The sequence below is a fragment of the Gallus gallus genome, chromosome 34 (genome assembly GCF_016699485.2).
Source record: "Gallus gallus isolate bGalGal1 chromosome 34, bGalGal1.mat.broiler.GRCg7b, whole genome shotgun sequence".
Taxonomy (NCBI): domain Eukaryota; kingdom Metazoa; phylum Chordata; class Aves; order Galliformes; family Phasianidae; genus Gallus; species Gallus gallus.
In genome coordinates, this window is record NC_052565.1 from 263,776 (window position 1) to 276,522 (window position 12,747).

At 44.1% G+C, this 12,747-nt stretch overlaps 1 protein-coding gene across 6 annotated transcripts in view; it reads right to left on the minus strand.

The window, feature by feature from the left end:
* SCN8A (sodium voltage-gated channel alpha subunit 8) overlaps window positions 1-12,747 on the minus strand; it is a 51,822-nt gene that overhangs the window by 26,756 nt on the left and 12,319 nt on the right. For 3 of the 6 annotated variants that reach the window (XM_040654817.2, XM_424477.7, XM_015300257.4), the window contains exons 3-8: window positions 8,805-8,923; window positions 7,498-7,587; window positions 7,161-7,289; window positions 5,096-5,187; window positions 661-882; window positions 176-239 (exon numbers count right to left, since the gene is read on the minus strand). In XM_040654817.2, coding sequence (XP_040510751.1) covers window positions 176-239; window positions 661-882; window positions 5,096-5,187; window positions 7,161-7,289; window positions 7,498-7,587; window positions 8,805-8,923 — 716 coding nt within the window. Of the gene's footprint in view, window positions 1-175; window positions 240-660; window positions 883-4,807; window positions 4,900-5,095; window positions 5,188-7,160; window positions 7,290-7,497; window positions 7,588-8,804; window positions 8,924-12,747 lie in introns of those variants that run through there. The other 3 variants (XM_003643112.6, XM_040654818.1, XM_040654819.2) reach the window with 3 other exon arrangements.

The following is a 12,747-nucleotide window of genomic DNA, read 5'->3' on the forward strand; positions in this document are numbered from 1 at the left end:
ACAGCAACAATGGCTTCACAATTAGATTAACGAATGTGAAACATTTACATTTCACGTTTGAAATAACACCAGAACCAACAAAGCAAAGCAACAGGAAACATTCCAAAGGTTTTGTCATCATTAGCGAACATCAGTGGTAATTAGTCATTCCTCTTAATAAAGCTCAACCACTCACCCTGCATCGGAGCTGTTACCACAGAGCAAAGGATCAGGGGCACCAGGAATTATGTAAAAATTTGCTGAAGGAGATGAAAAAGAGAAGATTACATGCCCACACATATGGAAGTAGAGGATTCAACATACTACAGCACGACTAAAACCTCAACTGGAGCGTTGTCCAATGGAGCGCTGTCCCCTACTGGGAAATTTATCAATCTCCCTCTCATCAGCACAGGCACGGGGATGCTGCAAAGCACAGATGGGTGCCAGCAGCTCCAGAGCTGAGCAGAACCAAAGGAAGGAGCTGACCCTCAGCCCAGGGGTCAGCTGAAGCACTTTAATAAGGTCAAGTGTATAGAAACGGAGAAACACCCACAAAATGGGGTTTTCATTGCATAAAGTTGGGCAGATAGCCCACGTGATAGCCAGGTCAGAAATTCTGGGCAGCAGCATTAAGTGAAACAAGAAGGTTTCAGGGAGCGTCACTGCAGAAATACCTACACATATTGTTGGTGTATTCCTCCCAGTCAAAGCCCCGGGAGCCGTTATCCAGGTACGTCTCGTTCACATTAATTGGCCATATCACACACTTGTTCCTCAAATTGCCCATAAACAGCTGCAGCCCAATCAGAGCAAAGACACTGAGGCAAAACACCGTCAGGATCATCACATCCGACAGCTTCTTCACTGACTGGATCAGGGCACCCACAATGGTCTTCAGGCCTGTGGAGAGGAGAGCAAGACTGGAAATCACTCCTGTAGAACACAAAGGCATTGAAAACCCAAATATACACGGTACCTTATCATGGCTGTGGGGTGGCAAAATAACCCTGCCATAAAGGGGTTGCGTTTCGGGAACCCAACACTGCTCCAAAGCATCCTTGCCTTTAGGATTTTCAATACATGTGAGGGACGATCCAGCCCCATGCCAGCTGTGGGATCAACAGCTTACGGGGTGAAGCAGCAATACGAGATCAAGAAATATGGATATCAGCCCTGAGAGTATCTGAGGTTTGCTGGATGGGATGAGGATTGTGCTCTGGAGTCACTGTGTTGGAGGTTGGGTTTGTCTGAACACAGAAATCAAAGGGGTTTTGTTACAGCTGGGGCAGGACTGCACTCAGTGCTGGCTTTGATACCAAAGCTCTCAGGGTCATTAAGCAAGGCTCAATGATAAAAGCCAAGAGGACAAAATCCCATTTGTTTCCCAAACCGTCTGGTCTGGAAAAGGAATCATCCATGACTCTCTGGTTGTGTTACTGGGGCAAAATGCAGCATAAAACCACTCAGATTTAAGACAGGATTTGGGACGCAGGAACACTGCCCATTAATTAGCACTTCTGACATCAAGTAGGGTCAACTGGAGTCTGTAAATGAATGGAGAAGCAGGATGGAGAGAGGGAGGAGGAAAACGATGAACTTCTCCCAGATTTTTATGCAAAGCTTGAGGAGCAATTCCCCTTTTCCCCATTTCTTGCCAGTTCCTAAGTCAACCGCCCACTTCACAAAGCTCAGCAGTTGTATTTAACAAACTGCCTCTGTGCACGAAGTCATTAAGTGCTTCAGGAACGCTCCTACTTGGGGCAGCAATAAAACCCACAAAAAGGGAACAACTCAAGTCAAAGTCAGCTGGAAATGCTGAAATTCAGAACAGAGAGATCTGAGAGGAGATGCTGCCACAGGTCTTGTCCCACACCGATAACATATACCCAGAAGTGGTTTCTCCTGTACTTCAATTGATTCTATGAAAAGGCACTTGCTGAGAAGTGGTGTGTTCTGCACTGTGCTCCTTTTACTCAAATTTGGCCCATTTTTACGTTCCCAAAGCATAAGTTCTATCCATGCCCCAACACCTCTGCCCTACCCCCATCTCCCAGTGCTTTCATGTTTGTATCAATGATTCTAGCACTAAAGGAGATGTTATTCTTCTGGAGAAATTAAAGATTCAATCAGCAGAAGTATTTTCAAGTTCAAGAAATCATTTCAGTCTTATTTTAAGGCTTAGTTTTGGTCAAGCAGCCAAAATATCCTCGTAATCAACAGGCTGCATGAGGACATGAAATAAAAGTAGAGCAGAGTGTAGAGTAGAGTGTAGAGTAGAGTGTAGAGTAGAGTGTAGAGTAGAGTGTAGAGTGTAGAGTAGAGTGTAGAGTAGAGTGTAGAGTAGAGTGTAGAGTAGAGTGTAGAGTAGAGTGTAGAGTAGAGTGTAGAGTGAAATAGGAAAGAAAAAAAAGGGAAAAAAAAAGCAGATCCATTAGTACAGGGCTAGGGTTAGGGTCTCTGTCTGAGGCCACATTCAGCACCCTGCAATAAATCTTGGACAAGGAACCTCTCTATACCAACAGAGGTTTGGATCCATACCAGGAACAGAAAGAATCTAAAATAAGTAAAGAGGGATTTTTTTATGGAGGAATAATTTTTTAACAATGTCTTTTGTTTCCTCCAAAACTTTTAAGTCAATGCCAAAGCCCGACTCAAACACCAAGCAGTCCGTCTGCTGTTAGTTCTGGCAGACAGATGCCCATTACAACATCATTTGCATGCTCATCCCATCACTCCACTGCTCTGCCCTGCACATGCAGCCATTACCCCAACAGTTGTGTTTCTGGTTTGCATGGTGCTCTCTCACGGGCACAAAAGGAGAATGTGGCTTCGAGCCTCATTTTGGGTGTGTTTCCATGGGGGATGTGTCAGGCTGACAGCTTATGGCACTGGAAAAATAAATTAGCAATAACCAAAGTGCCAATAATAAGCCACCATGGGTTGAAGTGGTCTGAGGAGCCATAACATGAATGCAGAACTTTGATATTTCTGTATTTCCATACAGAGCCTCCACCTGCATCAACTTTTATCCAGTGGCATATAACGTCCTGGTGGGGTTTCCCATTTTTATCTTGTCCATAAAACACCACAAGGATGATTTCAACTATTGATGGAAGACAATTAGCACTTCTCATGGCAATAAAATTACATCCTCATTAGGTACGATGTTAAAATTCCTTTTCCTTTACAGAGTGAAGCAGAAAGGGAACCCTTTTACGTTGAATATATTCACTTCTGCTCTTGGACTTGATAAATCTAATTTCATATTAAGTAACCAGAAAGGTTAATTACAGAAATGCTTCACGTTCCTCATATAGTGCCAGTCATAAAACCAAAACGGGAGGAAGGGTCTTTGGGTCCACGCTGCAGAACCACAACTGGGGCAATCCTATCCCAGAGCCTAACCCACACAACCAACCCAAGTGTGGCCATCTGTGAGTCCTGGCCATGGATAAATGCTCAGCCAGGGGTCCCTCAGCTGGGTGCAGGAAAAGTGGCTGCACTGAACTGAGAGCTCAGATCCCTTCATCCTTTGCTGTCATTTGAAATAATGGAAAAATTCCATCGGTTTTGAGCAGCACGGAGGGAACGATACAAAATTGCTCTGCTCCTTTCCATAGAAAGGCAAGGCATGCTGCTGCACATACAGCAACCAGCTCATTAAAGCTGCATCGCCTTCATTTTTCTACGATTACAAAAGCAAAATACACACAAAATTTATTCCAACAATGATGCTTCTCTTCAAGCAATGCAGTCAATACCTGTGGCAGCTGATAGAACCGCAGCTGCACTCCAGGTCTGCCCACTGCACTGCTAACAGCAATTACCAAAATACCTTTTGCTCTCTGTGTGTGCACTGCCAGACATTAAGGGAAGGAAGGACATTATTCTCGCATTCTCTCATTCAGTGCAAGGAAAGCGGGTGCCACTTGAGACCATCATGCACAACAGCCATGTACATCTGATGGGTTTAGCAGTCTGGAATGGGGACAAAGTGATGGGCCCCTACAAATCCATAGCATGCCAATCCATTTTCTGGTAAATGTATATGAGAGCGTACCCTGAGTAAGGAAAACACCCATTGTCAGTTAATGCATCGGGAGAATAACATGAAGAAATAGAATAGCAAAACATATCAAGTGGTTCCTGAGGGTGAGACAGGTCAAGCACCCAAAAGCTGCAAAAATCACAGCTGCTTCAATGAATTGAGTCTTAAGCTCGACCTTACAGTGAGGGACACTCCTGAGGAACCACCCGCACAAGGTTCTCCACGTGCCCCATGTGCTTTCTGTATGGGGATGGGAGAGTTTCTCACTTCTGGTCATACTCTCAGTCCCTGATGCTCCATGGTCTCCTGCAGTAAAGGGCAGTGCTCATTCTTTGGCACCCAGACAAAGTCCAGAAGCATCCCTGGAAGAGACAGCCCCGTGCTGGGGGTGCCATGCAAAATGGGCAACGTTGGGAATTAGGACCTGGGGCTTCATGAAAGCTCACACAGCAGTTTGGGCCACAGGGCAGCCCAGAGTAGGAGAAAGCAGCAACTCATTCCAAACTCATCCTCGACTCAATCTGGACTCTACTTTCAGTCTGGCTTTCATTTTAGAGATTGGAGAGCCACACGTGTACACAGGGACAGAGATGTATGGAACAGCGGGCTGCTCATCCAATGGCCCAGGAGCCTCAATTTCCAACCATCCCATCCATACAGACTGCAAACCCATCAAAGATACCCCAGTGCCACTTCTGAGAAATAAGCAATGCAGGACGAGGGGGGAATATCAAAGAGATACAGCAAGACCAGCCTTTAATGCTTAACGGTTCTCACCTGGAATTACAGAGATAGTTTTCAAAGCTCGGAGAACTCTGAAAGTTCTCAATGCTGAGACATTCCCCAGGTCCACAAACTCTGTGACATATCTGCAATGAGGGAGGTCACACACAAAAAACACAATGACAATACACACGCCAAAAGAAAAGAAAAAAAAATACAACCAAAAACCAAAAAAAAAAAAAAAAAAAACCAAAAAAAAAAAACAACCACTACAGACAGAGCAATACATCACTGACAGGGGCCCTGTACCCAACAGCTAACACCAACCGCAGGACGCCTTACCTGGAATTACAGAAATAGTTTTCAAAGCTCTCAGAACCCTGAAAGTGCGCAGAGCTGAAACATTGCCTAGGTTTACAAACTCTGTTATATACCTGCAGAATTAAACCAGAGTTAATGGCACCGTTGGGGTCACCCTGCAACACAGCTGGCTGTTTGTAGGAAACAGCTCGTCATTTAAAACCCTTCAGAATCCGCGTTTAAAAGGAGAGAGAGAACTCTAAAGGGAAAATTCGGCTTAAGATTCTTCACACTGGGCCAGCTGCATGGATGGACACTGAATTCTTGACTACAGAGGGCATGGAAAGGGGAGGCCAACCCTACTGAAGAAGGGAACGTGGAATTCTTGGGCCAACTGCATGGATGGACATTGCACTGACTGCACAGGGCATGACAGTGGGAGGCCAACCCTATGAAAGAAGGGAATGTGGAATTCTTGGGCCAGCTGCATGGATGGATGCTGCATTCTTGACTACACAGGACATGAAAATGTGAGACTAACTCTGCAGAAGAAGGGAAACGTAGCACCACAGCCAAATATGCCAGGAGTCTTGGTGACATCGCCTCTGTTTGGTGGGTTCAGGGGTATTCGCCTTGCTTTCCTTTGAGTCTTAACAAAGCATCACCACCTTCTGCTTTGCTTGCTCCATTCTAATCCATTTGGCTTTACCTGCGAGCCACAGGTAGGTGGGATTATCCCCATTTTACAGAGGGATAAACCTGAGGCACACAGAGGGTAAGAGGCTTAGTGCAGGGCTACAGAGTCAGATCGTATCCCACTCCGCTGTGCTGTCTGGAGAGGAGGAGGGCACCAAAAAGCATGAGAACGTGCTGTATTCAAGATTCCTCCTGCTGCAGGAGCATTTTATTTCAATAATCTTATCTTATTTTCTTTGGTTTCCAGCACCAGACTCTCCTACAGCAAGGCAACCCCACTATAAATAAAGGGTTATTCCATAGTTGGGTCATCTCCAGTTTTAGCAGATTTAATATTAGTGCATTGAGCCTTTTAAAGGCGGCATGCTGTTACTTGTTAATTTATTAAGAAATAAAGCAAGCGACCAATTAACAGTGAATCTCATCTACTGGGAGCGTGGCTCACAACAGCTTGTGGACAGCAGATCCCATCCATCTTAAAGTAAAAACAAAATGGCAGCGAGTTACGGGTTCTCTAACTTTGTGTGCGATGTCCAACTCTTTGCAACTCAACTCAACGCACAAAGAGTGTCTGCTCAGGAAAAGCTGTGGCCCATAACTCGGAATGCAGCCCAACCAGGGCCAAGCAGTTCATGCGATTAAAGTATTTCACTCTGATTAAATTCAACTGTTTCCACCCATTGCGAACTGGGCTCCTGAGCCTTCTGCATGGTCCTCCAGTCTTCATTGGCCACCACTGACTATGGGAGCCCAAACATGCACATGTGTAATACTTCAAAACGTAGAAAAGGGGAAAATATATATATATCTTCCACCAGCAACTGCCAGCTCACAGCCCCAGGTCCAGCTGTGAGTTCAGGCATCCACGTGAACTCCTCACTGTGAGCCCAATGGAAGCTGATCCAGCACAAGAGAAGAGGAGAAGGAAGGGAAAATAAGGCGTCTCCTTTCCTGACACCGCATCTTCATCAGAAATTGCTCAACCTGCAACAATTCCAGCATGCAAGCCCAAAGGGAAATGGGTGGTAGAGACCCGAATGTAAAGATGCTTGGCTCTTAATCCTACACTCAACAGAACAAGCTGATGCTCTGGCACGTGAGCTCGTCTAGATGTTAGATACTATTAGATACTATTGTAAAATCCTGTACTAACAAAGGCAATTTTTAGAAAATTGCCTTTTTTTTTTTTTTTTTATACAGTTTTTACAGCAGCACTGACGCTACATCCATGGAGTTGCAATTGAGATCTATGCCTCTGTGTCAGGCTTTCTATTGAAAAAAAACAATAACCTAAGGATTCGCTTAAGCTACCCTCGATTTATTCTTTTCCATACACACCCACCCTCCTCCTGAGGTCTCATTCCCTCCCACGTGCCACAAATACCTGAAATAATCTGAAAACGCCACTTACGCCATCATGATCACACTGAAATCTAGCCAGTTCCATGGGTCTCGTAGGAAAGTAAAGCCATCTATACAGAAACCTCTTGCAATAATTTTCACAAGTGATTCAAATGTATAAATACCAGTGAATGTATACCTGTTAAAAGGAACAAAGAGAGCTGCGCTGAGAAGTTTGCAGGAATGTAATGCTAGGCATGCTAACAGGTGAATTACAAACACTTCTGTCTCAACAAAGTGGATAGAAAGGCAACTTGCATTCAAGCTAACTGAAATATGAGCAAGAACAGGTTTCTGAAGAGAAGAAAAGCAACATTCTGTATAAAAATAGAAGAAATATTACTTACTCCACATTCTTCGACCATTCAGGTGGGTTACTAAAAGTCATGAATACACAGTTGGTCAAAATAGTGCACATAATGATCATGCTAAATACTGTGGAACAAAGTCAAGGATCAAAGGCACACTGAGGTGGCTCTTCATATCAGCTCACAGCTCCCAAAGACCTCTGCATAACAATACAGCCCAACAACAATTTCCATTCTATTCCCTATGTGCTACACCAACCAGCCAAGACGCTTCCTGCAGTCATGGGAGATAAGAATGGGGGAATATATACAAACAGTGCTCTTGTGTCTCTTTGTTTTCTGCTTTCTGGCATGCCTTAGCAGTGCAAAGATCACATGCCTTAATAAAAATGTATTCCCAAATAATTCTACGTGTTCAGTATCATCAAAAACTACAATCTGCTGATACATTCCCCCAGACAGGAGGAAAAACTCTTGAGCAGCACAGAACCAAAATGCCATTCCCAGCCTCAGCTCCCTAGTGGAGATTGAAGCAACCGGAGATGGAAAACCCTTTTCTTCTTGAGATGTGTGAATTCAGTAAGGAGAAACCCCTAAAGCAACTAATGAAGGTGCTTTCATAGATGTGTTTTAGTGTCACCTTCTGAAAATAAACCACCAAAGCAGTGCATCCCATCCAGTGCTGCTCTGTGCCTCCTCTCCTAATAGTGCATGCAGGTGATGTTTCAGAGCAGTTGGAGCCCAGCAGCAGAATATTTTGGAAGTGCCTTCCCATTAGAAGGAGGTTTAAGAGTTGCCAAAGGAGCAGGAAATTAGTCGGTGTCTAATTGCATGTAAAGTGTCTTTGGCTCCTTCTCCAAATATTAATTCTATTTAACCATCCCAGCAGCTAGTTAAAGCTCAACTGCTCTTCATGCAGAGCACAATCTTACAACTGTCTGTTCCAGTGCTTAGGATCATGGAGTCATTAGGGCTGGAAAAGAGCTCTAAGATCAAGTCCAACCCCAACCCACCCCCAGAATGCCCACTCGTAGAGTCACCAATGCCAGAAAAGACCTCTAGGATCATCCAGTCCAATGATCAACCCATGGCCACCATGCCCAACTTAGCAATACCCATGTATTGATGGTGGAGTGGACACAGAAAGGCACAATTTAGCAAGGAATACATAAATTAAACATTTACTTGATTGGATTTGACTAAAGGGCCACACTTCTTCATTCAAAACAAACCCAACTCCACTAGAACTGTAGTTAATAAATAATGATTGAATCGAGCAATAAGACAATAGGCAAGAGATCTTTCAACCAATAAAGACAAAAATACCACGGTAGTAAAAAGGATATGAATGTATCAAAATTTTAATAGCTATTCTTCTAAACAGATTAAAAGGACTTAAAATGTACAAGGCAGGTGTGGCACTAAATCGGAAGAGTGTTTTCCCTCTGTTTAGTACTACAAAGGTCTGTAGAGAAAGAAAGAAAGGAAGAAAGAAAGAAAAAGAAAGAGAGAGAGAGAGAGAGAAAGAGTTAATGCATGAAAATCAAAGCATGAACAGCACAAAGAAAAGACCAACAACTTTTATGTAGAGAAAATCCTGTGTTTTCTGTATTTTTAAATGATAATCTCCTGTAAGAAGTTCCCATTAGGGTGAAATATACCCACCAGCACATCATGAATAGTTCTACTCCAAGCCATCCGTTTTGCTAGACACTACAGACAGCAGAAGCAACATCTTCCATCCAGGAGCACATATCTCCACCCCACAGGGCAGAAGCACTATCCCTATCCAATACATAAGAACCAAGGTCCAAGGCATCCAAGGATCACAGATTTCTTTGCAGAAGCAGCAGCTGAACCCAGCCCTCCAGCCACAGCCCCGTGTATGAGCCCACCCTTAAGGGACAGCACTCGGGGTTGTGCCTCCTTCCCACACCTTGCTAACCACTATCAAACCTTACCTGCCAGGAGAGCACAAGCCCCATTCACCGCCACGTGCTCTTACTGCTGTTAATTAGTGACCATTAGTGAAAATTAGTGAATCTGGGCTCCCAATGCCCTGCAGAGGGGAACCCATGGGGGCTCCCTGCCCACGCAGCCGCTGCGCTCCCCCAGGAGCATCGCTCTTCGGAGATTTGTCATCATCCTCCTCATAAGGGAAACGACATGTTTTAGCTCACTTGGGTAAATTAGGCCATTGAGCAGTGAATTATTTGAGAAGGAAATGAAAATCAGATTGTGGTTCAGTGCTAAGTGAGAAGTATTAGTTAGTACAACCACTAATGCATCTCCCAACAAAGAGTGCTTTAAAGACAACTTTAGAGAGCTCTTAAATTGCAGCATGAAGAATTAATGAACAGATTACCTTGACACGTAAGAATATTATAAAAGGCCAGAAGCTTTTCAAAGCTGCTGATTACAGGGTGCTCAAGGGCCTCTCAGTTTTAAGACCCAGCTCTCTCTCCTTTCCCAACATAGCAAACTCATCACGGCTCACCCAACGCTCAACCTTAAATCTCTTCTCATCCCCAGATTCAGAGGGGAACGTCCACCACATGTTCACAGGCTCCACTTGTAGCCCTAGCACAACAGTAACTGCCAACACGGCTAGCTTTTAAAGGAATGAAATCTCTGTGTATAATATGCTGTGATGAGAATTCTGTAGATAAAGACAGAAAATCCTGAAGATCACCATGCAGTGGCCGTGTGAGATGGGCAAGTTCCATTCTGCCTCCATTCTACATGGGGAATCAGTGTGCAGCAGCACTCCAACCTGCAAGCCCAAAGCAAATCCACTCCTCACCCGGAGACCGATGCATGCTGCACCATGGATGTGAGCCCAGCCAAGACTCAGCACTGAGCTAGAAAAGCAAGCCAGGCTCAACGGGAAGCAGACGCAAGTGGCTCCATACTGAGGGTCACACACGCTCGCAAAAGCCATTTCACAAGGAATGAGCCAGAAATTTGGCACACCCTGTGGGTAACACAAGCTGTCCAAGGATCAGCGACTGCCCACCACACATGAACTCCACATTCTGCTTGCCAGCTTGGTCCATCTCCTGTTACATGACCTTCCACGAGGCCGTTCTGTGTTTTCTCTTCCATGCTCAGGCCAAATTTCTCTCTTTAACGCTGTAATGCTCGTGGGACTTAACTGCTTTCTATAAAGCTCATCACAACTGGGCCTTTCAGTAGCCCGGTGCATTCCAGTCTGCTCATCGATTCTGGTGGTTCCAAGATCTCCCAGGTGTATCTTATAAAATCCCGGGTAAATCTCCACTTGGCCTCCTAAATAGAAAGATGGGCACAAAAGCCAAAAAGCATTTGGCAATTTAAAATCTTGTCTTCGTTCTTCTGTATGCTGCTGACATATTAAAAGTCAATTTCAAAATGGCTGCACGCTCTTAAAATGTTCTCTGGTTCGGGTCCAAGAACATCCTTAAGCTCTTTTAAGATCTGCTGAGGCAAAGCACAAAACTCAAGAGAAAGGCGATACCTGGAAAAAGGCATTTTGCAGTCTTCTTGTAAGAGACAGAGCCTGGCTGAACTTCCAAAAGTCTGATGTTAAAGAGTTGTAAAAAGGTTCTGCCCATTTTAGCTTTCTTAACGTTGGCTGGAAATCCCATTGGTTGGACATCCAACTGGTTGGACACATTGGTTATAAATGCAATTGGTTGGACATCCTACTGGTTGGACACATTGGTTTTCTTAACACTGGCTCTAGAAAACCTAAAATATTTCCCATATAAAAGAAGGAATATCACAAAAGTCAAGTTTTCTCTAAAATTATTTGCAAAATAATGCATGAAAGAAGCTATGCTGGAGAGTACGATGGAAGTGATCGAGTGACGGCAAAAAGAACTCCAGATACACAAAGATTTAGACTAATCCTACTTCATGCTGGTTTTTACATTAAGCACTTCTGTAATGGCTGAAAAGTGAGGAGGAGTGGGCAGAAGGCTGAAGAAGAAAACAGCTTTATGAACAGCATATGAACATATGGAACCACATTCCTGCAGTGGTAACATGATGACTGCCTTACTCCCAGTGCGAAGCAAAAGAGAGCAGAGACGTTCTGAAAGCAATCTGAGCAAGTTCCTCCAACACAACTATTTCCAAAATGGATTTGCAGGGAACTCCAGCACCTTGAATGTTGGAAGAATATTTTACAGATATGTATATATGCACAAAGAATTGAAAAATATTTCACATTCATATTTAAGCCTGCTTTTGGCTCATCAAGTTGTACTTTCTGATACAGAAAACATTTTTCCATCCCTACAAAAAGGAGGAAAAATTACTCTTCAATAGTAGAGTTATTTACAGAGTGGGGAAAATAATTGTCTGCCATGTTCTGCTCATTCAAATCTCTTGTTTGAAGCCCAACATAGGAAGAATACATGACATCTTTTTGAAATTTATCAAATAAAACATTTCCAAAAAGATGCATTTAAGAAAATAAGCAGTGTTCAACATGTAATATCTAGAGATATTGAAGTTTTAGGAGCACCACAATCTGTCTACATAAGAAAACTCATTCCATCTCAGAAGCAGAAGGGATGCCAAGATTCTCTCACCTCCCATTCTTGCCTGCTCCTTTTAAGCCTACTGGAGAGATGGAGCGGAGAAGAACATTGCTAGGCACCAAGTCCTGGAAAAGGCTTTTGGAAACGAAATTAAAAGGCTGGTTTTTGAGATGGCCCCAATCTTTCGCTTCTTCCCTCTTTTCCTTCCTTGTGATGCTCATGAAGCTCAGTAACGGCATCCCTTCATAGGGCCATAGAGAATCCAAAGTGGAAGCTCTTGAAGCACGCGCTACACAAACGCCTCTCCCGCACTGCCTGCTCACATCCCTGTAATTTTCCCAGTTCCACACCCTCAAGGTGACATTCTGCGCTGGAGGGCCTGTTTCCAAACGATGCATGTGACTTGACGAAGTTGCAAGTCACTCCATTGGCACACACACGCAAGCAGGATCCTCAGGTGTCCATCTGCAAGATATAGGTGACCTCTGACAATCCCACTTTAGTGGGAAAACAGTTTTCTACAAATCCAAGGTTGATTATTCCGCTGAAACCAACCCAACCACTCGCAGAATACGTAGGGACCTTCTACTGCCTCCTAAATGGAACAACTGCAGAAGCATGTGAACCCTTCACCTTGCTCTGCAGCAATTAGGAAAGAGATTCACTGAGCAAAATGGATGGAAGTTACTGAAGGAGAGAGGCCACAGTCCGGCCAAAGCCACATTCTGTGGAAAGGAAGAGGCAAGTAGGAAGTTGTTTAGAA